General features: G+C 38.5%; 1 protein-coding gene across 3 annotated transcripts; it reads right to left on the bottom strand.

Moving 5' to 3' along the window:
- On the bottom strand, positions 1-27,403 carry tmem208 (transmembrane protein 208). 3 transcript variants are annotated; one of them, XM_036586394.1, is made up of 6 exons: positions 27,214-27,402; positions 2,764-2,859; positions 2,627-2,680; positions 986-1,122; positions 748-832; positions 1-664 (listed from the first exon to the last, which is right to left on the bottom strand). In XM_036586394.1, exons 1-6 carry the CDS (start codon positions 27,217-27,219, stop codon positions 527-529), a joined length of 516 nt encoding a protein of 171 aa, XP_036442287.1. In that variant the 5' UTR covers positions 27,220-27,402; the 3' UTR covers positions 1-526. The 3 variants fall into 3 exon arrangements, with proteins under 3 accessions (XP_036442287.1, XP_036442288.1, XP_036442289.1); XM_036586395.1 differs by lacking the exon at positions 2,627-2,680 and having other exon boundaries at positions 407-664; positions 27,214-27,403; XM_036586396.1 differs by lacking the exons at positions 2,627-2,680; positions 2,764-2,859 and having other exon boundaries at positions 407-664.
- Between the last annotated feature and the right edge of the window lie 129 nt (positions 27,404-27,532).

Below are 27,532 nucleotides of genomic sequence, written 5' to 3'. Positions count from 1 at the left end.
TGGCCAAAACGAATGGTATTTTATTATCACAGAAGATGAAGTATTGTTACCTCATACCCATTCCCTCACTTGCAAAAGGACACTAAGCCATTCTGTCATTAGCACACATCTTCTCAGAATATAGATTAATTTGGTAATAAAAGTACTGCAGAATACCTCATAACTATAGGTATTACGTTTTTTTCTGTTTCCTTTCTAGATAATACCACCTAGCAGCCAGAAGGCGTAGGGTGTAGTAGCTAACCAACATGTGAGCGTGTTTAAGACTTGTAAGAGTCCTTTTTAAGTGCGTAAAATTTTTTAATGATAGTCCACAATAATGGGTTGAACCCTGAGTAATAGACTGGTGGTGGAAGAAAATCAACGGGAGCAAATTGAGATGGCAAGGAGACACTGGACAAGTAAAAAAGAAATGGTATCAATGCCTGTATTATTTTAACACAAAAACGACTCTTAAGAATAACTTAAACTTTGCATTCTGTTTATCTCGATACCCAAGATATAAAAATGAAAAGAAGGAGAACAGCTAGAATCGCTTCATCTGCCGTCTCTCCTGTCGTCTCTGCTTCTTCTCATTTGCCTCCTCTAGAGGTGCAGATGACTCTGAGGAAAACCAGGGACCAAGGAAGTTCACCCACAATAACTGCAAAGCCCGTGCAGGAGCCTGATGAAGAGAGAAGTGACAATTTTAAAAAAGAAAAATGTATTTCTGAGAGAAAACACTAAATTGCTAAATGTGGGTCTTACCAACAGCCAGAGGTACCAAAAGTAGGAAGAGAGGGTGCTGAGGACCTGAACTATAGCTGTTAGCAAAATGGCATCTTTAAGGTGCCTGCATGTAAATACAAATAAATTGCTTAGACCATGATAAATATCTAAATATTTACAATGAACATTAGTGTTTAAGTCATTGGACAGAGTAATTTTGATAGGTATCTGGTCCTTGAGATAACATGAAAGAACATGAAAGCAAAATGGCACTTACTCCGCCATGCCCTGCTCCATGTTGAGATCTATTCCTCCATCTAGTAAACTACCATCGCCAGCAAATACTGGTTTAGCCATGGCTGCCATGGACCTGTAGCTGCCAATGTAGACTACCAATGCAAACAACAGGAGGAGCTGGGGGAAAAAAAACAAACAAAAAAAAAAAAAACACCAGTTCACAAAGAGAGCAATTCATCAAGAGGCAGACAGATTAACATTATGTTTTTTGACAATACTATCATCTTTGTTCAATAAGCAGGAAAAAAAAACAAACAAATATTCATCATAGAAAGATTTTTTCTCTTTACACAATAACTAGGAATGTAATCTTCTCCACTATACAAATCAGCAAATTTCAAATGCTAAAATATACTGTGAAAAATTTTCACAGTAACATATGCTCTATATGATCAATATAAACAGTAAAGATATTTTTCATTTCTATTTGAGTTCACCATAAACCTTACCAAAACCAGCCTGAACTCTGCTCTTTGAGATCTACAGAGTTTGGCTCAAGCCCTCATCTAATACCAGTTAATTAAGGCCATTAGCATCTACGACTTATAAGGATAGAGATTAAGGTATACTGAATTGACAGAATCAAATTGTAGCTTTTAGAATCGATGCAGCACTCAATCAATGTAAATGTTACATTCCTAATACTAAGCTGCCATTAGTGTATTATTAATAATCATAACCTTACTAATAAGAGAAAACATAGGCAGGCCTGGATCATCAAGTTATTAGCCCCTGGACACAAATATTTGGTGGATCCCTACCTGGCTACCTTGGGTGGACTTTTTATGATATCACAGCAAGTAACATAAGCAACATAAACATAAGCCTGTGCAGCACCACACTATTTCGCACATATTAATGAGAACACAGACGAACATAAACCCAGAAACAACACAAACCCATAGAATATTTCCCAACAAAGCATGACTCCACTCTTAACAAGCAAACTTAGCTCAGTCAAGATGACAAATGAAAATCAGACCGCTGAAACATACATAAAAAATGAAAGGAAGCAGCAAATTTAAAAACCCTAATTGTCAAGCATCCTAGCTAAAGCGTACTGCCACAGCAGGCATAAAAAGAAAAACATTTCCATGTCTGAACTCTGATGACAATTTGCAGATCAGTGCCAACAAGGATGATACAACTTTATTCTTTAAAGTGGGTGGCTGACATTTTATATTTGGCTTTGCAAATGATCATCCTCTACTCTGTTGAAGTCTCGCTTTTACATATCCCCAGCCCAATCTTATATATATCTGGAGCTTCAAATTCAAACTATGTTCACAGGAACACGAAGTTGCTGCAAAAAAAACTGAAAGCTATCAAAGTAATGTCAAATAGAGGAACAGTGATTAGAGAAAAATTTAAACACACACTGAGGAAAGACGTGGAGAGTGTCAGGATTATGATCAGCCGTAACAGTGACAAATAAGTTAATTTTTCTGCTGTGCTGCTAGTAAAGTTTCCACTGTGAGTCAAAGCAGCTGTTTAGATTTTCTCATGACTGCTTACGGGGGCCCCCTAGTTGTTTGCCCCTGGGCACGTGCCCATAAAACCCATTGGATGATCCGGGCCTGACCACAAGCATAGGCCCTTAATTCAAACATACTGCACTTACCCATGTCCAAAACGAAGTGTCGTACAAAAGCAGATTCACAGCTGCATATATAGTCTGAAATTTGAGACGTGACAAAAGCAAAGTAAGGAACAAAATACCAAGGAACAGAGTGAGAAGGACATCAAAGAGTGGCTTACATTGGCTCCTAGTATGACTCTGGTGTAGAACTTCAGAGTGGCCTCATTTTCCTCATGGATTTGTTTCTTGCCTTTGGTTCCAATCTTACCTTTAGGCTGAGAAGTGACAATTCGTCCAAGAAATTAATGTTGCAAGAGCACCACATAAGATCAGAGTGTATGAATGCATTTCCGTTATGTGACATAATATTTTTCTAAACAAAACAGCAATTTTCTGCAGAATATTTGGTATAGTTTATATGGAAGCCCGTTTACGTAATGGGAAAGACAATAAGCTGACAAGTCATAATTATGCTCTTTCTGAACATAATCACATCATCATCTAAAAATAACTAAATCTTGCATAATTTTTACTTTTCTCAAAATAATGAAAAAACTAGTGCAGGTCAAACTATAATGCATCTGACAGGTTTATGAGTGGTGTCAGTAAGGTTATTGTTGCGGTCTTGTCAGTTGCACCTTGGTCTTTGTGATTTGTCTTGTATCAAAACTGCATGGATACAGTGGCATGCAAAAGTTTGGGCACCCCAATCAAAATTTCCGTTACTGTGAATAGTTGAGTGAGTAGATGGTAAACTGATCTCCAAAAGGCACCAAGTTAAAGGTGTGACGTTCTTTGCAACATTTTAAGCAAGATTAGCACATTAATTTTATTTTGTACAATTTTAGAGTGAAAAAAGGGAAAGGAGCACTATGCAAAAGTTCGGGCACCCCAAGAGATTTGAGCTCTCATAACTTTTACCAAGGTCTCAGGCCTTAATTAGCTTGATAGGGCTATGGCTTGTTCACAATCACCATCAAGAAAGGACAAGTGATGCAAGGTTCAAAGGTTTATGAACACTCCTTTATGAATCAGCAGCCATGCAGCCGGCAAGGTCAAATTGAGGTCTGGAAGACCAAGAATACTTGAGAACTGCTTGTAGGACTGCTAGAAAGACAAATCAAAACCCCCATTTCACTGCAAAAATACCTTCAGGAAGATTTAACTGTTCTACTGTGCAGATACACCTGCAAAATTATGACTTTTCTGAAAGAATCATCAAAAGAAAACCTTTCCTGCATCTTCACCACAAAATTCAGCATAAGAAGTCTGCAAGGAACATCTAAACAAGCCTGATGCTTTTTGGAAACAAGTCCTGTGGACTAACAAAGTTAAAATAGAACATTGAGTGCAATGGGCAAAGGTATATTTGGTGAATTTCTTAAAAAGAATACCTATCCAACTGCATGGGGGGGGGGATTGAACATACTTTGGGCTTGTGTTGCAGACAGTGGCACAGGGAACATTCGGAAAAATAGATTCAATTAAATACAAGCAAATTCTAACGGCAAATATTACACCATAAAAAAAGCAAGCTGAAGACGAAAGAGCATGGCTTCTACAACAAGATAACGATCCTAAACACATCTCAAAATCAACAAACTAACGCCATGGCCCTCCTAGTCCCCAGACCTTAACATCACTGAAAATCTGAGGACTGCTGAAAAAGCCAACTCACTGTTCTTTGTAATCGTCTTATCAAGTTGGCTTGAAAAATCCAAATTATTGTTCTTTGTAATCTTCTTACTAAGCTGGCTTAAAAAAAAATCAACTTACTGTTCTTTGTAATCTTTTTCTTCTTCTTATTATTATTATTATTATTATTAATTTGGCTTGGAAAAGCCTACTTATTGTGCTTCATAATCATCATCTTCTTATTACTATATGCTCAAATTTTGTAAACTTTTCACGGTCACAGTTTTTGACATACAACCACCAAATTTTGCACCAACGTTCCTCATATACAGGAAGCGTGCTTGTGCTTTTTGGAGATAATAGTTTTGTTTTTTGGACCTATCCGATGTATAGTTTGTGCAAAAACATTGTTTAAAAACAAAATTTTTCCCCAATGAAAAAAATGAACGGCCAAATGTTGAGAACACTCAAACTGCCACAAGTGATGTCACAATGCACATCTCTCACACAGACACTCATTCACAGTACACACAGACTCACATGCTTACAGCCTAATGCACAGCAATAACAGCAGAAATAATGAATTTAAGGTGGAAATGCTTTTAAGGTGGTACTGAATTTGAGGTGGAACTGTATTTAAAATAGCACTAAATTTAAGGTGGCAGTTAATTTAATGCATTTAATGTAGAACTAAATATATGGTGAAACTCCATTCATGGTGGCACTAAATTAAAGTGGTACAGAATTTAAGGTAGAACTTCATTTAAAATAGCACTATAGCATTAGCCTTGAATTTAAGGTGGAACACCTAGCAACACATTACCATCCACCTTTGATACCGTAGCAACCGCCTAGCATTTTAGCAACACTTTAACAACCTTTAACAGTCTTCCACCATTTAACGCAATTAGCTGGCTTTTTCAATTTTTCCCGTCCTGCAGTTCCACCTTAAAATCAGTGACACCTTAAATGGAGTTCCATACCTGAAGAGTGTGCTTGTGCTTTTCTAAGTGATCTGACATACTGTTTTTCTAAAATCAAATATTTTTTCCACATTGAATGGCAGAATGTTTGGGACATTCAAATCTAACTACCACAAATGATGTCACAAAGCACATCTCTCACACAGACACTCATACACAGTACACACAGGCTCACATGCTTACAGCCTAATGCACAGCAATAACATTACCACTGCACTAAATTTAAGATGACAGCATTTGAGGTGGAACTCCATTTAAGGTAGCACTAAAATTAAGGTGTCAGAGAACTGAAGGTGGCACTGAATTGAAGGTGGCACAGAATTTAAGATGGAACTGCATTTAAGGTTGCACTAAAATTAAGGTCGCACTGAATTTAAAGTGGAACTACAATTAACATAGCACGAAACTTAAGGACGCACAGCATTTAAGGGGCAACTCCATTTAAGGTGGAACTAAATTTAAGGAGGTCCAGAATTTAAGGTGGAACTCCCTTTAAGGTAGCCCTAAAATTAAGGTGGCACTGAATTTAAGGTGGAACTACATTTAAGGTGGCATTGCAATTAACATAGCACTAAATTTAAGGTGGCACAGAAATTAAGGTAGAACTGCATTTAAAGTAGCCCTAAAATTAAGGTGGCAACGAATTTAAGGTGACACTGCATTTAAGGTAGCACTATTATCAAGATTGCACTGAATTTAAGGAGGAACTCCAGGTAAGGTAGCACTAAAATTAACACAGCCCACACCACACACACCCCACACAATCACACAACACACAACACAATTAACATGCCCCACACCACACACACATTTTACAAACCCCTTACCACAGACTCAACAGAACACACAACACACACACACTCAACACTAAACACGGATACCACAAACAAACTACATATATCACACACTCAACACAACACACACAGACAACAAAAAAACACACATACAGCAGTTAAAGCCACACATGAAACCCTGGTAACAGCTCTATTTTTCACTCGTTTGAAAAAAGGACTGATGCTCTACTAACCACTTCAGCAGCACACTGTTTATCAACCATTTAGCATTGAAGTGCACAGAGGACTGTGTGCGTCTGTACCTGCTGCTGCGAACCCATTTCATTCTTTACCTTTTAGAGAAAACCAATACCACAGGGAAAGGGTGTAACAACCACCTGGAAAATTTAACCCTTTAAAGAAAGGAGCTGTAAAGATATGAAGTTAGCATATTGTCACTGTCCAAAGGAAAACAGGTATCTCCAAAACAGTAACTTTACAGGAGAAGGCAAAATCCTTTTAATATACCTTTTAATATAACAATGTAAAAAATAATTATTCCAAGTGATTTTGGAGCATTTCTATTGGTCCATTCATCATAAAATCTTTATACAACATAAAGGACAGGTGGTGTGTGGTGTGGTGTTGTAGAAAAAAAAACAACAAAATGGAGATATTGTTTTCTTTGGACAGCGACAACATAGGGTTCCCACTGGGAATGCCTTTACAGACACCTTTTAAGGTCGGGCAGCGTAATATATCTCTCTCCATCAAGCTAACCACACATTCAACCTTTCATACATCAACAGCAGCATTTTATATACTTTTTACAAGTGTATCCCTCCCCCCCAAAAAAAAAACTCCCAATAAGTCTCTGCAAAGCTGAGAACAATTATATACAAAATTCAGTCTGTACGCTGGCAAAGAGAGTCAATATTGGAACTCGGCGATCCCGTTTACCAACTAGGTGTCAAGGTTCCACAAGTTCAAAGTAATAAGGGAGAGAGAGTATGGTGAGTAATGAACACAGCCGATCTGCCCATGAATTGCCCCTTTTTCATGGATAAATAAGTTATTATTGATGCTATTAAGATAAAAAGAAATTAAATCAAAATTCATTGTGCACTTTTCACAGAGCTCTTGATAAGTGCACAGTGAATTTTGATAAGAATCTCTGAAGGCACTTGATATCAGTTGGAGTTGGGTACCTGCAAATGGCTGCCACCTTTTCAAGGTCTACTTCCATCCCCGACCTAAAACTACATGTCCCAGGAAGGTGATTTGTGTCTGTTATTTGTTGAAGACCGCATCCAAATGTTGGAGGGGCTGATCTGGAGTCTATGAGAAGACAATAATGTCATTGATGTAAACAAAGCACACCTTCTCCTTCAGCTCTTCTAACACATGTTCCATCAACACCTGAAATGTGGCAGCAGTGTTCTTGAGGCCAAAGGGCATAGCTTTAAAATGGTATAATCCTTGCAGGGTGATGATGGCTGTCTTCAACTTGCTTTCTTCATCCATACCTATCTGTCAGTAGCCACTGTACAAATATAGTATGCTAAAGTAGGCAGCACCCTACATTGACTCCAGGATATCGTGCACTAGGGGCATAGGGTAGGTATCATTAAACGTCTTGGAATTTAGACTACGGTAGTCCACACAAAAACTGAATGAATTATCCGGCTTTGGAACTAAAACCACAGCAGCAGCACATGAAAAGCCCATGATCTGAATATGTCACCTTTCAACATCCTTTGGACGGGTTCTCTGATGATGTCCTGTTTTTGGATGGAAGTCCGATAAACTCCTCTCCTTACAGGGATCTCATGCACGTTGATAACGCAGGGTTTGACCATCTTTGTGGACCCCACCTCCCAGTCAAGCCTGTGGACCACCTCTGGTTAAGAGTTAATAAAGATGCCTTCTTGCAGTTCAGTCCTCACATGGCCATATAAAAATTAATTCTAACCCCCATGTTGGTCCAGCTGAGCGCCGTTCTTGATTTTGCCAAGAACTGATGGGACTTTCCATTTGGCGTTGTGTATTTGCCAAGGTGAGGCTGAGGGGACATTTTGCTGATGATCAGAAAGTCTATGCCAAGCAGCCTGTCATCTTTCGGGACATACACATCAACTTTCACACATCATTGAGCTTGAGAACTAGAGGAAATTTGCCAACTGCTTTGCTCTCTTGCCCATCTGCCATAATAAAGGCCTGATTGTCAGAGCACAGCAAAATATTTTCCTTGGCAATCTGTTTTCACAAGCTCTCCTGAATAAGCATGTATGTGTTGCCAGTGTCCAACACAGCATCCCCACTGGCTCAACGGATCTGCACTGAGGCGAGATCATCACCAAAATGCTTTACCCCACCTTTTTGGTGGTTTCTTGATTTGGCGTTCTCCAGAACGGACATTTTGCTCCAGTAGCTTTTGAGAAAACACAATCTCTCTCTATCATTCATCCAGTCTTAACAAGCTGATCAACTGATGTGACTATGCCTCAATCCACTAGCCAGCCAAAGATTACAACCATTGAGGATCCTTCTCACCATTTCCTCGTCTGACATCTCTGGATGCCAGTTTAAGCAAAGTGCTTTTAAGCAAATCTCTCAGTCACTGGTTTGGGGCTTGCCCCATGGCATGGAGCTGATCCTCAGTTTCTGTAGTGTAATCGTCGTCTAAAAAGGCTTCAAAAAAGCTGTTTTAAACATGGGTCAGTTTTGGATTTTGCTTTTTTGGCCTGCCACCAACTTTGGGCTGACCCTGTAGTAATGCATTGAGTGTTCCCATCAGCACCTGATCACTCCAAAGAGGCCAAAAAGTCAGCAAGTTCAAGTCATAACATGTTCATGTTATGCTAATGATGCTTTAGGATCATCCAAATACAACTGTTCAAGCAGGCTAGAAATCTTAGTGATATCTCCATGTGGCTGCCTCTGGGTTACATGCTGAGGTAGCCTATCTCGCTCTTCAACCACCCTATTTTGTGAAAAGGAGGGCCAGAGGTATCCTGGGTGTACAGGTGAATGAAGGTACAAATATATGTTTGACTGAAATATGTAAATGTTGTGCATGTTACTGATGTTTTTGTTTACCTCTAAACAAACTCCAGGAGTTAAGCTAGAAATGTTTAAATAGCCTAGAATGAGCTAAACAAACTTCTCAAGTGCAATATACTACTAACCTCACGATACAGCCAAACTGAGTAAATAAGGAAAACACAAGTTGAAAATGCACATGAAATGCGCTGAAGTGGGCTCACAAGAAAATATTATAGCCAAAATTTGTCCCTGTATGGGCCACGACAATGTAACAAGCACCCAGGCGATTGAACCCTTTATTGAATGGAGCTTCAGAAATATAAAGTTAGCATATAGGTTTTCCAATGGGGAATGCTCTCACAAACACCTTTTAAGGTCGGGGCGGCGTAATATACATCTCTCTCACCACGTGTACAACCATTCACATATCCACAGTAGCATTTAATATACTAAGTGCATTTTTCCTCTGACACTCCCAATAAGTTCACGCAAAGCGCAATTATATACAAAATTCAGTCTATACAGTCCAAGTCTATTGTTTACTTCTGTTTTTGTGATGATTGGCCAATGCTTAGTCCTCTAAATGCCTGTTGAAAGCTTTTTAGCAAGTGGCGGCCATATCTGTCCAATGACTGAGCGGTCCTTAACCCCTCACTTATAAAGTAGCCCAAAGATGCATTGGTTTCAGCTCAATCAGATAAGCGGTTGCTGAGAAACAGTTTTTGGATATTATAGTGTCCCAATTGAAAACTGACGTCAAACTTAGTACGTCAGTCATGTTGGGTATAAGACTCTAAAATTTCAAGAAAATGGTCAATCCAATCCTGATATTTTATACTAATACTGTTTGCTATCCGGTGTCGACCAGAGGAGGATGGGTTCCCCTTCTGAGTCTTGGTTCCTGTCAAGGTTTCTTCCTCTTGCTTTTAGGGAGTTTTTCCTTGCCACTGCCGTCATTGGCTTGCTCATGGGGGCTTGTACACCTACCCTCCAACTTTGATGTTTGGATACCTCAGAATGTCTGCTCCCCAACAGTTTTAGGGCAAAAAAAGAAGAATAAAAAAGGAAATGAAAGCAATAAGGTTCCATGCACCTACAATGCTTGAACCCCTAATAATAAGAAAAAAATCCTAGCAAAAGCAATAGTGTTCCATCAACCTACAGTGGTTGGACCCCTATATATATAGCTGCAAGTGGCAGTTCAAGGTTGTAAGCACCAGTGAGCACAAACAGACCTCATTCTGTTAGGGGCAGTGAGGCCTACCAAGGCCTAATGCAGTTTGGGTCTTAATTTCGGAGAAAGATTTACCAAAAGGCTTTCATTGACATAAAGGCTGAGCAGTGGTCTTTAAACTTGATGTATGTTAAAGTTCAAATTTAGATAGATAGATAGATAGATCAATCTTTATCGAGTTGCAGTGTAACAATAGCAAAACATGTAATTGCACACAAACTTACATATATTAGGCAGAAATAAAAATAAGAATAAAAACAGACATAAGTTAGGCAGAAACAGAAAAACAGACAAATTAAACTATAAGAGTATCAGTATATCTATTGTATATTTACATAGGATATAAAACAGATTAGTTGTATTTATATGAGAGCAAGTATTGCACTAAGTGGTATAAGGTAGTTACAACAAGATTATAAACATAACTAGGAGTAGCAGCAGTGTTTATAGTCTAACGTGCATAGTAAGTATTATTACAGTAGTAGGTTATGATATATTGCACAGTTTGTATTAACAAGAGAGGTGAGTGATGTGGTTCAGCACAGTTCAGGCAGCAGGAGATCAGTACCGTCTCTCCAGTAAGGAGACTCGTTGCAGAACCATATAGCAGTGGGTAAGAAAGATCTTACATGGCACCCTTTAACACAGCGCAGTTGTATCAGTCTGCCACTGAATGTGCTTCTCTGTTTTTCCAGCGTAGCATGGAGGGGGTGTGAGGTATTGTCCAAGATGGCTAACAGCTTGTTGAGAGTCCTTTGTTCTGCCACAACCTCCAAAGAGTCCAGCTTGACTTCTACAACAGAGCCAGCCTTCCTAATAAGTTTGTTTAATTTGCTCAGGGCACTTTTGTTAATGCTGCTGCACAGCACAGAATAAAGCACTGGCTACAACAGACTGGTAGAATGTCCATAAGAGCTTCGTGCACACACCAAAAGATCTCAGTCTCCCCAGGAAGTACAAGCAGCTTTGGCCTTTCTTGTACACAGCGTGTTACAGTTCCAGCCCAGTTTGTTATCCAAGTGCACATCCAGATAACTGTAGGTCCCCACCCCACGAGTACTCCATCAATGGTGGGGACAAAGCAGTCCAGCACCATCTTCTTAGTTTTACTAATGTTTAGCTGCAGCTGGTTCAGCTTAGTCAACAAAGTCCTTCTCCAGCTTCCTGTATTCTTCCTCCTGTCCATTATACCCCACAATGGCTATGTCATCAGAGAATTTTTGCAAACGACATGACTGTATTGTACCTGAAGTCAGAGGTGTACAGGTTGAACAAGAATGAGGCTAATACAGTCCCCAGGGGTGCCCCAACACTGGACACTGCCTTGTCTGAGACACAGCCCTGCAGTCACACATACTGAGGTCGTCCAGACAGATAGTCCATCATCCACGTGATAACAGATTCTTACTGAGCTTTGTGTAATGTGGAAAAGAGCTTTTGTCTCAGAAGCCAAAAATACATGATAAATGGCGCAATTTCTGACAAAATGTTCTGCAAAACTGTTCTCAAAGTTTAGCCCTTTGACATACATGACAAAGTCCAATGCAAGGAGCCATAAGGAACATTTTTGAATGAAAGGGATTCAGTAGTTGTCAAAAGATCTCCATATGTTATGATTATTGACCAGGGTCACTAAACAAGGGTGTTTTCGAGTTTTGCACAGACTGACCTTTTGACCTTGGTATAATAAGCTGTAGTCCTGGTATCAAAATACCAGACAAGAAGCCCAATCTCTGACATAGCTGTATGACAGAATGGCAAAGTTATTCAGGACAAAGAACTGAACCACATGACACTGACTGTTTATCTGAAGACTGCAAAACAATCCTTAAAAAAAAAAAAAATCCTTAAAAGAAAAAAAAACGAAAAACACAGAGACTAATTTGAAAAGCCCAGTTTTGAAATAATTAACAATTGCAAAAATGCTATTTATTGCAAGGTGTTTGGAACAATGTACTGCATTATCTGAGACCAGTTATCTGACCATAAATAAAAACGTATAAGATATATTTGATGATATTCGTGATTTTCATGAACAGCGTCTATGGCATATAGCAGCCATATTGCTTACAGAAGTCAATAAGTTTTTGATAATTATTGAGGTTCACAGTCTTGAGAAAGCTAATTTTTAAGCTAATTATTATGCTAATTAGCAAAAAATATAAGTAGGCAGAGCTAAAGGGGTTTAGGAGTTACAAGGCCAAATGTGTTCGCTTGTACTATAGCACCCCCACCTTAAGCTGATTGGGCAGAATTAGAATAATAAGAAAAACCTGTTCAATTCCAGTAGGGTCCTATCTACTGTGTGTTTGGACCCTAAATATAGCCGGAAGTGGCCATCTGCAGAATATCAAATGTGTCAAACTTTTGCCACAAACATTCATGTTGTCTCAAAGTTATTGTAGCATTACAAGCTTAGTGACTCACTGGCACACTGCCTGCCTTTAAATCTGAGGGGTTTGAATCTCAGCTCGGCTCTGGAAAGTCACAAGATTTTCTCAAAAATAGATTATTAAACAGTAAAAGCTTTTGTAATTGTAAATGTGGATGGTGTGGGCTATGTTGGCTATGTGGCCTATGAAGCTTGTGACTTGCTTGAACCCCTATGATGACAGCTTGGAGCTATATTTCTTCTTATTCTTTTTCGGCCCTAAAACTGGGAAGAAGACACCGTAAGTCATCCAAACACCAAAATGGGAGGATAGGTGTAGTTTTCCCCCCAACTACTCAGCTAAAGGAAATGTACCCAGTGAAGCCTACATACAAAACTCTTGCTTCTACTTAATCTGTGGGTAATTCCATATAAATGCCCTCTGGGTCTATTTAGCTGCGCCCCCATATTTTGCATCAGAACTGACAAATTATGCGACATTAATATTTTGCTATTAGTCTGAGGTTTTTCCAAGATATTTACACAATACTGGTCTCAAATTGTTCATGGGAGTTTTAAGGTCAAGAATTATTTTAAAAAAATAATAATAATATTTGTAAACAATAAGTCTGCCAGGTGCCAATTAAGCCCTTCGGGATTTAGCTTAATTCATAAAAATGGCTACAGATCGGAACCACTTTGGCCAATTCTCATGACTCTTATAGGTCAAATACATGATGCTGAGGAAGCCCACCAAGATTGACACCAATTATTCAACAGCGGGTGCTATAAAATCCAAAAAACTACTTCTCAGCAACCACTTGGCCAACTGAGCTGAAACCTTGCATGCTGTATCATTGGGCTACTCTATAACTGAGATACTAAGGACAATCCAATAGTTGGACAAATATGGTCACCATTAGCCAATAAACTTTCAACAGGCATTTGAAGGGCTTAGCAATGGGCAATCATCACAAAAACTGGATAACTAGTCCAAATAGGCAATCTCTATTAGCCCATCAAGTTTGACCCCAATTAGCCGTGAGGTGGCTATTCAATTACATCATGTTATGCCTTACACTGATACTGGCATTTTTTCAAAGATTAATTTTTTTTCTGCAATTGCAATTTCTGCAAAAGTTTTAAAAAATAGCTTTTTGAACTAGTCTGCAGATTTTAATCAAATTGTCTTAAATTTGTTGTTACAACAATCTCTGAAGTGTGTAGGTAAATAATCATCAAAACATTGACTTTAATGTACAGAATGGCCACAAGACATCAATCAAACTGTTCAGCCTAGCTTTTCCTGACATATGGGGCTACAAACCCAACAGTCTTTCACTGATTATAAACAAACTTAGAAAGATTATACAAAACCATTGCCTGAAGCATGCAAAGTTTCCTTTAAATTGGTCTCCATAGGCCCCTACAATGCTTAATCTAGTGCAAATTTATTAAAATGCCAGAATTCTTTCTGTAATTGAAACATAGAAAAGATAATGGTTTCAAACTGCACATCTCATTAAGACCTAAAACTCTGCATTTATTTGTGTATTCTAAAATTGCACAGGAAATATGGCAATCTGTCTTGAACATATCTTGGTCACAGAATCAGGAATGGCTATGTATTCTCCAGCCACCAGAAGAAGCTTCAGCGGTAACTGCAAATAGTCAACTTCACGTTTGCCAATATTTATAAGCTTTACTATATTTTTCTTGTGGCACAGAAAGTTTCTGAATGTTTTGTATTCCATTGAGCCAGACAAGTCTTTTAACATGCCTTATTGTTTTCCAATAGATCATCTAAGTTAGAAACGTTTTTTCATACTCCTCCCTGGATTTTTATTGCATTGTCTCAAACTTGGTCTTTAAACTACTGGTTAAGTCTCAAGGTCAATACTTATTTAAAAAAATGTGTTTTTTAAGCACAGTATGACTGCAAGATATCAATCAGTTTGGTCTGGCTTATTCTGACACAAGGGGCCATAAATCCTCAGTAATATCCTGACTGTGACCAAATTTTATATGCACGTACATAACCATCTGGGGAAGCTTTTGAAATTTGTCTTGAATCGGTCTCAGCCTCAGTCTAGTACTAATAAATGAAAATATCATCTCTCTAACATTAAAGTAAGAAAACAATAATGGTTTCAAACAACACGCCTCATAAAGACTTAAAACTTTCCAAATTTATGTATGTTTCTAAATTAAACAGGAAGTCAGGCAAATTTATTTTTAAATTCATTATCACTAAATTATAAAATACTGCAGTATTTTATTCAGTCACTAGAAGAAGCAAAAGTAATTGGTCCAAATTGTTCTGTAATTGTTATAAATTGTTCATTTATTCCACTAAGTCTGGAAAATGGAATGCAATGATATGCAATTATAAATATATATATAAACAAACATGTCAAAAATGTCAGCTTTGAGTTGGGTGTGAACTGTAGGACTATTTCGAAATGTGTGTTTTTTAAATAATTAGTAGCATAACAAAAATGGGTAAATAACTTAGACACTGCTGTCAAATTTACAGATTATTTGAGCCCAACTGAATGTATAGAACTTTAATAAAACATTTTGTGGAGAAGGGGGCGTGGCCGAGCATCGAATACAAGATGGAGAAGCCGGTCGGGCTGAACCAGCGGGCTAAGTAGCTGATGATGTTCACCTGTGCCTTGTTTCTGCCAGCCTACTTATAGTCATCTCTTCCCTCAGTAGAGATGAGAGAGAAGGAGAGAGAGAAGGAGACCAATGAAGGCGTGAGAGCAGAGCTGAGCCGAGCTAAACTAAACTGAGCTGAGCTGAGCTGAACTGAACAAGAAAGAAAGAAAGAAAAAGGACTGAAAAGTCCCAGCGAGCGTCTTGTCTTAATTAATCCGTGGGCTGAAAAGCCGAATGGTTTTTGCATTTTTGTGTAAATAATAAAAAGCTCTCCGTCTTCACACCTGCCCCCAGCGTCCTTCCTTCACCCATCATTAAAGTTGTTGCACATTTACAAACCCATTTCCAAAAAGGTTGGGACACTGTGCAACATGTTAAAAAAAATAAAAAAATAAAAAAAATGCAATGATATGCAAATCATGTAAATCATGTTTTTTAAGGAAAATACTACAGACAACACATCAAATGTTCAAACTGAGAATTTTTTTTTTTTTTTTAATACATGCCCATTTTGAATTTGATACCAACAAGTTCCAAAAAAGTTGGGACAGGGGCAGAGACCAATTGCTGTAGTTTTGAAAGTGAAATGTTTTCCCATTCTTGTTTCATATAGGATTTCAGCTGCTTAACAGTTCAGGGTCACCTTTGTCATATTTTTCATTTCATAATGCGCTAAATGTTTTCAGTGGTGACAGGTCTGGACTGCAGGCAGGTCAGTTTAGACTCTTTTTCTACAGAGCCATGTTGTTGTAATACGTGCAAAATGTGGTTTTACATTGTCTTGCTGAAATAAACAAGGCCCTTCTTGAAAAAGATGTCATCTGGATGGCAGCATATGTTGCTCCAAACCTGAATATATCATTCAGCATTAATGGTGCCTTCACAGATGTGCCATGTGCACTAATACACCCCTATACCATCATGAATACTGGCTTTTGAACTGTGCACTGATAACAAACTGAGCGGTCTTTAGAATTTCAAATGTTGTTTCGGCGGACCACAGCACCCTTTTCCATTTCCCCTCATTCCATTTTAAATGAGCTTGGGCACAGAGAAGGTGGCAGCATCTCTGGATCCAGTTTATATTTGGTTTCTTCTTTGCGTTTTGGAGTTTTTACTTGTATTAATGGATGCAGCGACTAACTGTTTTCACAGACAGTAGTTTTCAGAAGTGTTCCTGAGCCCATGCAGTGATTTGCACTGCAGAATCATGTCTGTTTTTAATGCAGTGCCATCTGAGGGCGCAAATATCATCGCCAGCAAATACTGGTTTTTGGTCTTGTCCCTTGCATACAGAGATTTCTCCAGATTCTCTGAATCTTTTAATGATGTTATGTAAGGTAGATGATGAACAGCAAAAATTCTTTGCTATTTTATGTTGAGAAAAGTTATTCTTGAATTGGTGCACTATTTGCCCGTGCAGTCTTTCAAAGAATGGTGAACCCCTCCTCATCTTTACCTCTCTGGGATGCTTTTTTTATACCCAATCATATTACTGACCTGTTGCCAATTAACCATCAGGTGTTTTATTGCCAGCCTTTTGTTGCCCTGCCCCAACTTGTTTGGAATGTGTTGGCATCAAATTTAAAATGGGCATATATTTTTCAAAAAAACAGTAACATTTCAACATTTTCAACATTTGATATGTTATGTTGTCCTTGTACTATTTTCAATTAAATATAGGATTTAAATGATTTGGAAATCATTGCATTTTTGTTTTTATTTATATTTTGTACTGTGTCCCAACTTCTTTGGAAACACCACTAAAATACTAACATCATTTTGTCCACTGTTCAGAAAAAGATTTTGGCAGAAAAAATGGGAGGCAATGTTACAAATACAAAAATCTGGGCAGCACATACATTTTGATGCAGTTAATTCTGCCTGCAATAGATAAATGTAAGACGTTCCAGTAGGGCTGAACAATAAAACGATAATGATAATTGATAGAGCTATAAGAATGTTCGATATAATACAACATTCTCACACTTCCATGTTCTAGCGACAGACAAGACGTTTTCTACTGCAAGGAAAGAGTTTTTTGACATGATCAGGCCAAATATACATTAGCAACGTCTGAAACGTGCAGTTATATATTCCCCGTTTGAGTGGAGCAATCAGTGATCTGTTCTCCTGTGACCAAGTGTGAGTGACTAGATAAGCGGCGTAACTATACTGTCCTAAAGTGAACTCACCTCTTTCCTAGCTAACATCCTAACAAGCTTTAGCAGCGTTAAATCATGTCTGCTCCTCACAACCACAGCGCAGTCACAGTGCTCACAGTTATATTTTAGTATGGGTGCATTCTCAAGCAACAAAAGTGAAAGAAAGAAGTGGGTTCATGTTAGTTACAGCCCTGATTTAAACAAAAGTAAACTGAGGATGCTGTGTGTGGCATTCAGAGTGAGAGAACACTAGCTTCCCAGGCTAGCTGTTTTTAGCAGTTGGCTAACTTGAAGCAGCGCTCAAGTCACTCACACAGCACAGTAAATTCTTGTTACTGTAGATCAAACAAGACAAAAAAAGCAATGATTTCAGTTGAAACGTACCTAAAAGGACAACACTGTTTGTCTGGTGCGAGAGATTCACTCTGCAGTTAATGCTTTTACAAAGCGAACATCAGATATATTGCGGTTCGCCCCTCAAACTACTGCGATAGAATAGACAAATCCAGACGTCTGCTAGCTGTTGTTTGAACACTGTGATATGTTCTGATATGGATGTGGTAGGAGTGATGGCAGTAACGGGGTGTGATCCATCACTGACGTACCGAACCAGCTAAAGTTTGCTGTTTGTACTAAGCTGACGTTGTTGAAAAATGAAACAGTTTAGCACTTGTACCCAGACAGCCTAGCACTCGTCACCAGACAGCTAAAATAATCTGTTTCTTTCTTAAATTATGAATATTACAAAAATTGCACCCATGCTTTTCCAGCTCACCAGAAACTTTCTCCCACTATCCCATGACAAATTTGTGAAATGTTCCACTGTTTGGCAAGTGTTTGTCATGTTCTGACCATAGACCACTGTAGTCGTGTCATCATTTTGCATTCGGCGCCATGTTCTTATGCCCATATTAGAAACTCCGGGTCTGAGCTCCATTTCTCTATGGCCAGAACAGGGTTTTCGAAAAATAACCTGTGTTATTAACCTCGTACCCTGTGTTAAATAAAAATCTTCAGAACCCAATACGTTTTGTCCTGTGCACATTCTTCTCTCGAATACCAATGGATCCTCTGAATTACGAGGTCGTTAAAGAGTTGAAATATGAATATTGCTACATGTAAGCTAATCCTACGGCGCACTGAATTGACGTCATTAGACTGGCAGCCTCCTTAAGCAGGTTTTGGCAGTAAACATTTCCATGTACAGACTGAGGGCAGATGAAGTCAGAACAAAATCAGCAGGTCCCCCTGCAGTTCTCTGTTCTTCATCTGATGCTCACTGAAACACAATAGATCTTTGCTTTTAGCTTGATTTGAAAAGACCGACAAACGTACCTGCACTCCACTCCAGGCTAATCGAGTACAGACTTAGCTTAATATCACTGCTCACCCCCTGATAAACTGATTTAGGCTATCAGAATATCCTAATTATTATTTTAATGCTGGTAACATTTTTCTGAGGACATTTTCTCAGGACATTCGCCAGCTTTTTGTTCGACTTTTCCCGTTCAACCTTAAATGGTGCAGCAGTCACATTCTGAACTGCTGCACCACTTAAGGTGGAACTGGAAAAAAAAATATCTAACAAGCAGCCGGCTTCATGGAGGGCTGAAAGGCATATGATATGATCTATTAACATTAACTTATTTTTGCTGTTTCACAGAACCAACAGGTCAGTGTTTTGTCTCGTTTGCTAATGTTTGTGATAGCTAGTCACAGCTGCTGCACCATTTGGAACGGGAACATTCAAACAAGAAGCTGGCGAAAAAAGAACCTTAAATCAGCCTCGTAGTTTTGGCGAAAAAGAACCTTAAATCAGCCTCGTAGTTTTAACACAGGTAGTATTTTTGATAAGGAGTTTTAGTCTGTCAAAATATCCTACCTAGACGTTTTATTTACAGGTATACCTGTAAATATACGCTACAGTAGAACATTTTGATAAGGCACCACAGCTCGTGAGAGCACCGGCACAGCCCACCTTAGTTTTGTGTAGCTTAGTGACACCAAATTGATGTGCAGTAGTTTTAGCTTGCATGTAGCAATATTAGTATTATAGCTCTTTAACGACCTCATAATTCAGAGGATACAGTGGTTTTCAGAAGAAAAATGTTCACAAGACAAAACGTATCAGGTTCTGAAGATTTTTATTTAACACAGGGTGCGATAGAGGCGATTTTTCGAAAACCCTATTCATTCTAGCCATAGAGAAATGGAGCTCAGACCCAGAGTACCTGATATGGGCATAACGAGGACTACAGAATGACGCGTGACTACAGTTGTCTATAAAAGGTAGTTTAAAACAGCAACTGACCACTCAGAAACAAAAATCAGCCTTCAGACTTGCAGGAAATAATGATCTGACACTTATCACGATATGTATCGATATCGAACCACATGAAATTTTTTATCGTGATTTTTAGCCATATCGCCCAGCTCTACGTTCCAGTTTATTGATTAAAGGTACAAAGTTATGTTTACAAAGGCTAGACTTTATCTGAAGCCTGATTTGTTCAGATAAAAAGTCCAAGTCTAAAATCTGCAGAGCTGGGCGATTTCTAGGAAAACATTCACTCTTAAAAAATTCAGCTTGTACCCTGAAAAACTGCCAAATGTGTGCAAAATTTCCACTATGTTTTTAATACATGAAACAGGATCTGAAACGTATAGTAACAGATTAGCAGCATATAAGCTAACTTTAAACTCTATTTCCCTTCTATTAATGCCATAAATACATCACAAGGTTTTAAGCATGACAGACAATGGTTCCATGGCTAAAGAGAAGAAAAGGGGACTAAGAGGGCACTCTTGTCTCATACCCCTTCTAAGTAGAAAAAATTGTGCATGCAATTTATTTGTGACTACTGATGCCTTGGGTGATGAGTATGCTAAATGAATCCATTAGATCAACATTGGGCCAAAGTTAAACCTTTTCAGCACACTGAATAAATATTCCCATTTCTCTCTATGAAATCCCTTCTCTGCATCAAAGAAACAACTATTTCAGGTGTTTCCAAAGATGCAGAAGAGTGGATGACTCCCAGCAGTTCACTGATATTAGTAAAGGAATGGCAATTTAAAAAAAAAAGAAAAAAAAAAGTTTAGTCTGGTGAGATTAAGTCCATCATAATGGTGTCTATCCTAGAAGAAAGACTTTAGCTAAGATTTTGACATCTGCATTTAATAGTGATATTGATCTGTATGAGCTGCACTCTAATGCGTCCTTATCAAGTTTCAATAAGAGAGTGATAGATGCTTCAGTAAGGGTTTGTGGCTAGAGCCCTTGATTTTGAGAATGTTCAAATATTTCTAAAAGAAGAAGTGTGGCCGATTTACCTGAAATTTTTTTGTAGAATTAATTTGGATAACTATCTGGTCTGGGTGCTTTACCACTTTGCATTGCTGTTATTGATTCCAAAATGTCCTTAAGCTCTAAGGTTTTGTCCAGAGTTTCCTTTACTTCAGGACTGGTACTAGGCATAATTAAGCTATTAAAACAAGTGATCATGGTTGAGGTCCTCAGAAAATAGAAGAGTATAAATCAGAGTATTATTTTAGGGGTTTTTGCTCAAACCCCTTGCTTTATAAAGTGAGATACAATATCATTTCTCCCCTAATTACCACCTTGGGCATCTCCCACAAGGTACACAGTGTAACCAAATCCAATCTTTTTGGTTGACAAGAAGTTATCAATTGTATTGGATATTAAAGTGCAAGGCTGTGTCAAACATCCAAGGCGTGCGCTCTGCTGGACAGAGAGAGAAAAAGATGTCCAGTATGAGGGGTGCATGATCTGATTCCACAATGGCCAAATATTCAATATTCTTAGCTGAAGGGAAAAGGATTTTATCTATGAAAAAATAATATATTCTTGAATAAAAGTGGTGAACATGTGAAAAGTAATATGAAAGCTTCTAGAGACTGAGCCATCTTGGAGCAGTATGACACCCTACAATTTGAACGATCTAAGACTGGGTCTATCACACAGTTCAGATTGCCACCAAAAATTATACAATGCGTATTTAAATTGGGTGATAAAGAAATAATCTTACTGATAAAATTCATGTCATCCCAATTAGGTGCATAAACATTCACGAGGGCAACAGGAATTTGGAATAGGAAGCCAGATATGATAAACCTTCGCTGGGGTTCGGGGACTACTTCAGTTGCAGAGAACTAAATATTTTCATGAATCAGTATTGCAGTACTTCTGGCTCTAGTATCGCAACTTGAATGATTGATATGTCCAACCCATGGGTTTTTAAGTCTGTTATGGTCAATTGCGCGTAAATATGTTTCCTGTAAAAATGCTATCTGAGTTTTTAATTTTTTAAGATGAGCAAATATTCTGGCCCATTTGACTGATCCACTGAGACCTTTAACATTCCAACTAATGAAGTGGCCTGCTGATCCCTTTGCCCGATTCACATCTGAATTGTCAGCCATAATTATTTAAACAATCTAATGAACATATAAAACAAAAATGGTACCCAAAATTATTTAACAACAATACTGTGATTCTTAAATAAGAACACATGACTTCTTTACAAAATCAATCCCCCCTCAATATAAAAAAAAAAAAACAAACAATGCTAAACCAAGTTAAAGGCAGTAAACATATTACACACCAAGTTCTCCTAAGTTGGTCTCCCCAACCAACAGGCCAACAGCAAGTCCCCAAATAAGCTGCACAAATCAATGAACTATCCTCTAGTACTTTTTCTAACTCTAGTCCAAGGGGACTCCTGAACATCCTAAATAGTCACTTGAGCATCGTTACTCGACAATAAAACGCAAATAATAGCCTCTGCTAGATTAGCATGTAACAAAAGTGACACTACTAAACAAGCACTTCTTGCATAAACTGCATAACAGGAATTAAAGATAAGCAAATGTTAACAAAGTGAAAAAAAGTGGAAACTTTAAGAAGTTAATGTGTCAAGTAAATTACAATGAACATGCACATTGTGCAAACAAGTCTACCTGCTCCATAAGCTTAAATGTCTGGGAATAGCAGTCTGAATTGAAACCCCGAGACGGCAAACATGCCAGTCCCTGAGACAAGCACCAAACAGTTAACACTTCGGCAATGTTACAGAGTGCAGAAAGCCGGCCCGTCATAACTAGCAGTGATGGACAGTTAAAAAGTTACTCAGACACTTGGTAAACCAAAATTTGTGCCTGGCTAACAGCCAGTGGCACAGTAATGGCTTCATTCCTAACTGACCACACGACGATGACAGAACGCATTAGCTGCTTCCGGTGTCTCGAAACTATGAATGGTCTCTGTGGCTTCCCTTGCACAGGCTTTGGGCTGAGGGAGCAGTGCGCTCTCTCGAGCTCTGGGTTTGTCAAGCATGTTTGCTCCCATTACCTCCTTTGGCTTTTCTTTACTTTCCTCAGAGACGTTCGCAATGCACAGATTTGCTCTGCGAGATGTTTTCAAGATCATCAAGATGGTTAAGTAGGAATGTGTTTTGAGCCTGTAGAAATTTGATGGCTGATTCTGTGATGGTAAACTGTTCAAAGTTTTGCAGGCAAGGAAGGTGCTGACCACCTCTTGTACACATCTACTGATGTTTGCAAAGACTTCAAGGAGTTCTAAATAAGAATGGTCAGGTCTTCTAAAAGGCCAGTTCATTACTTAGCTAGTTCTGAAACCAGCTGACTCATATAGGCTTTTTTTTTTAAATATAGCATAAGAAGTGTAGTCAGGGGAAAAAAAGAATTTTGTCTCTATGATATATGGTCCAGGAGATATGGAGCAAAATGTTTAACGCTTTGCTATAGCACCACCATCAGACTGAAGAGAGAGGGTTCAGTCCCTGACTGGCGTCTGGCAGCAGGAAGTGGCAACTCCGCTGTCCGGAAATGGCACATACTGGAATTTGGCACTTAGCAAATGGCACCAGCTGTTAATAACTCGTAGAAAATGGCAAGTTGCCACTCATGCCACTTGGGTAGTGGCACTATGCCGACCTGAAGACTTTGTACAGATAATGGTTCACTGGCTGTGCTGTTGGGTGGACGATTCTAAGCGAAATGAGCCACTTCAGCCAAAGGCTAACATATGCGACTATAGCTGTAAGGCTAGCTCGAAAACAGACTCTTTGCGGGCTTTTGTTGTTGAACAGAGAGTTAAAGAAACAGAATTTGTGATGTGTTATTCATGCTAAATCTAAACGCTGTAAAGACAATTTATCAGCGTCTTTTTTAAGCAACACACAAGAAATGCAGGCTTGTGATCTTGTTTCTGTTTATTGATTTGTATAATTTGCGATGATTCTTCATTAGCATCTGCAACGGATAGCCAGCGGCACCTGCCACTCAGGAGTGGCACTAACCAAACACCAGCGGCACCAACTATCGGCAACTGCCGCTCAGGAGTGACACTGGCCACACTGAGAGTGCATAATCAATATACTCTCAGCGTGGCTAATGAAAACTTTGCTCCTCAATGGTCTGTGTGTGTGAAAGCTAGTCAGAGCTGCAGATAGAGATCACTTAAACAGTGGGTGCCACTTATAATCAGAAAGGTGGTATGAGAACTTTGCATTGTTCACTGTTGATTATAGAAATGAATAAATAAAACAAGATCACAAGCCTGCATTTCTCGTGTTGTTTAATAAAGACACTGATAAATGTTTTTTACAATATATAGATTTAGCAAAACACGACAAATAATTCAGTAATTAGTTTGAGCACGTCTGTAACACAAACTGTTTTCTTTAATCCTCTGTGCCACAACAAAAGTCCGCAAAGAGTCCGAATTCAAGCTAACCTTACAGCTATGGCTAAAGCGGCTCATTCCACTCTGATAACAAAATGATAGACTATCTGTACAAAGACTAAGTCAACATTCCACCATAACTTTTCCCAGGTTCTAATGACCAATGGTGCTGCTAGTTAGCCTAGCTGAGTAGCCGCTGTCTAAAGCCACTGCTTTACTGACAGGAGCTGTTGGTACGTGCCTGTACTGAGAAGCACGCACCATTTCCGAGCAGCAGGTGCCACCTATGAGTGCCACTAATCGAGCAACATGAGCGGCAAGTGCCACTCGTTACCAGTTATTAACGGCAGGTGCCATTCGCAAAGTGGCATGTGCCACTATGTGCCATTTCCAGATGGTGGAGTTGCCACTTCCTGCTGCCAGTTGCCAATCAGGGACTAAACCCTTGCTGAGGCTGAACTCATGCACCTGAGTAGCGGGAGGGCCTACTACCTATTGACCAAGTTTCATGTCTGTACGACTTACAGTTTGGTCTGCATGATTTGTTTTAGTAAAGAAAAAGAAGAAGGATCAGAGGAGTGACAAAAAAATCCTAGCAACAACAAGGTTCTTGCACTTTGTGTTTGGACACCTTATAATAAGAAAAATCAAAAAATCAAAAAAGCAATTACAATAGGGTTCCAACACCTTCTGTGCTTGGAACCCTAAAAAGCAATGCTGTCGCCATTGCCACCAGAGTTAGACAGAATTAAGCTTCAAGTTAGCTGGCAACTAATACTGCATAATGTAGCATAAAGGATGCTAAAAATGTTATCTGTAGTTTAAACTGTAACTTATTACATTGCCAAACAAGCATCGTCAACAATACACAAATTTCGCAAGGTATGAATCTGTATAATTTAGACAGCTCATGGTATTCATTTATTCATTGCTATAAGTTAGAGCATAATTTTGCAGTACATCAGCTAGATGATGTACTGCAAAATACAGTACACACACCCCCCACACACACTACACACCCCCCACACACACTACAACCAAAAAAATTCAATGCTTAGGGATCACCCAGTTCTCTCATGTCTTTTGGTGGTTTGTAAGACTCACTGTTTCTCAGTAAGCCCAGCTAATTAGCAAGCCCTTCCTGAGTTGAACTGCAGGAGCTACAAAAAGGGAAAGACACGTACAGGGCAGGGGTACTCCAGGATCAGGACAGGATCCACAACTCTAAAAAAAACTATTGTTAACCATCGTTAGAAAATCATTTTAGCTCTTAATGTACACTTTCATGACAGCAGAAATTTAACTATAACAAGTAAAAGTTATTAGTACTAGCAAAAATATGAAATGACATGGAAAAATAGAATTTGAACATGTTGAAATTCAACTTTTACAATTTTAGTATGTAAGAATTCAGTTATCACTAATATGAACTCATGGCTTTTCCTGACTGGAATTTAATGGGAGAATTTTTATTGCTATGAACTCAAGTTTAACATGTGGCAATTTAATTTTCACATGCTCACATATAATTCTTACCAATAAAGTCTGAACAAGTTACAAATCATTTTTTACATTTCTTTACTAGTATTAATTTTTTTACTTGTTAATTCATTCTGTTGTAAAAAAAAAAAAAGAAATGAAAGTAAGCAGATTCAAACTAAAACTGCTTGCTATGCAAACCTACAAAGATACTTGAACAAAACGCTGGAGCATTTCGCTTCTCAAAAACCAATCAACAATCCCACACTACAGCACCAGGTACAGGGTACAGGATCAAATAGGTCAGTCATGTTATTTGTTATAATTGCAATAATGTTTCTGTATGTTTTAAGATTTTACAATATTATTTAAATTACACACTCTACTACTTCTCCCCATGGCAGAAACGGGCATCCATAGATTTGAACTCCTGCTGGAATTGTGCAAAATTCCGACACCCCTTCGCATGTATGCGCATGCACAGGGATGCCACAGATTACACTTGCGATTTCTGTGTTAATCTTAAATTTTCCTTCATGGAAAACATAAGAACAGGGCCTAAAGCCAAACAAAGAATGTCACAGTGATAAATTTATTACATTAAACTAAACTAAACTAAACTAAGATGTTAATCATCAGAGCAACACTTGGGGAACTGAATGTCATTATGCCATAAAGATAGGTAGTATGAGAACATTATGACATTCTGGCACAATTAAAAGTATGGTATTAGAAGCAGCAGAATTTAGTAATGCTGTTTTGAAACCAGCCAGAATTACACTCCCAACTCCCAAATTGCACCCCAGAGGAACTACCCTCAACTTCTTCTTTGCACAGTACAATGCACATGTGTTTATGACCTAGGTCAGAAATCACTCTAGACTTGTCCTTGCTAGATATCACCTAGCTAATTAGAGACAACTGAGGACACACTGTTTGTATATGCCATTTCCAAAATATCATTAATAGAGATATTAAAGTTTCACTGTCTAATAATGACGAGAAAGAATAATACTGTCACATTACATCGTCAGTGTGCTTGTGCAAATGTATCAGATTTGGGAACTAAATCTGACAGCTGTATCCTGTGTTCGCAATGTTCTCATAAAACTTGATGACTCAAAGGCTGGTCACCCTAGCGATGCCCCAACGACCAACGTCTTAAATTCGTCGCATTAAATTAAACTCACTGTGAGATTCTTTGTTTGGCTTTAGGTCCTTTTCTGGTGTTTAGTCTTAAGTAATTTAAGATTAACCGTTATTTATACATTCAAACTACAGAAATCGCGAGTTTAATATGTGGGGTCCATGTGCCTGCGTGACACGCGCATTCTGAAAGGGAGTCGGAATTCGACGCAACACCTGTAACAACTGATATAACTGTGCTGGATGGTATAACGACACAGTCCTAATTTGGCCAACAACAGAAGATCGCACAGCATTCCGAATTCTGAATACATTAACTCAACAGCTTATAAGATTTAGCTTGACTTGCTATAGCAGTTGTAGCTAAGTAACATTCTGATGACAAAACGTAGTTATATATTACTTACCGCCATTTCATAAACGTCCTCTTTATTTTCCTTTAGCGTGATGCAAATCCTTTCTTTCGTGCATTTATACTTACAAATATTTTAAATCGATATACGACTTGACCTAAAGCCTAAAATATTCTTCGCAGTGAGACGTCTTAAGCAAAAGTAGCACATTAGCAGATAAGTGAAGACAGCAACAATAGCTTGCTCGATGGCCACAGGAAGTGAACATTTTTAAAGTAAAAGACCCTAGGCTAATAGTGGTAGCATAATAATAATAATAATAATAATAATAATAATAACTGCAGAATCTAACAACATTACATAAAGTACTTAT

The sequence above is a fragment of the Colossoma macropomum genome, unplaced genomic scaffold, assembly GCF_904425465.1.
Source record: "Colossoma macropomum unplaced genomic scaffold, Colossoma_macropomum, whole genome shotgun sequence".
NCBI lineage: Eukaryota > Metazoa > Chordata > Actinopteri > Characiformes > Serrasalmidae > Colossoma > Colossoma macropomum.
This window is presented reverse-complemented; position numbering and strand designations above follow the sequence as displayed.

What these genes read in the sequence shown, in the direction of transcription:
- tmem208 (XM_036586394.1), bottom strand. An exon ending in GAGTCATACTAGGAGCCAAT is followed by an intron (nt 2,681 to 2,763) that starts GTAAGCCACTCT and finishes CTCAAATTTCAG; the next exon opens with ACTATATATGCAGCTGTGAA. An exon ending in ATGGAGCAGGGCATGGCGGA is followed by an intron (nt 833 to 985) that starts GTAAGTGCCATT and finishes ATTTACATGCAG; the next exon opens with GCACCTTAAAGATGCCATTT.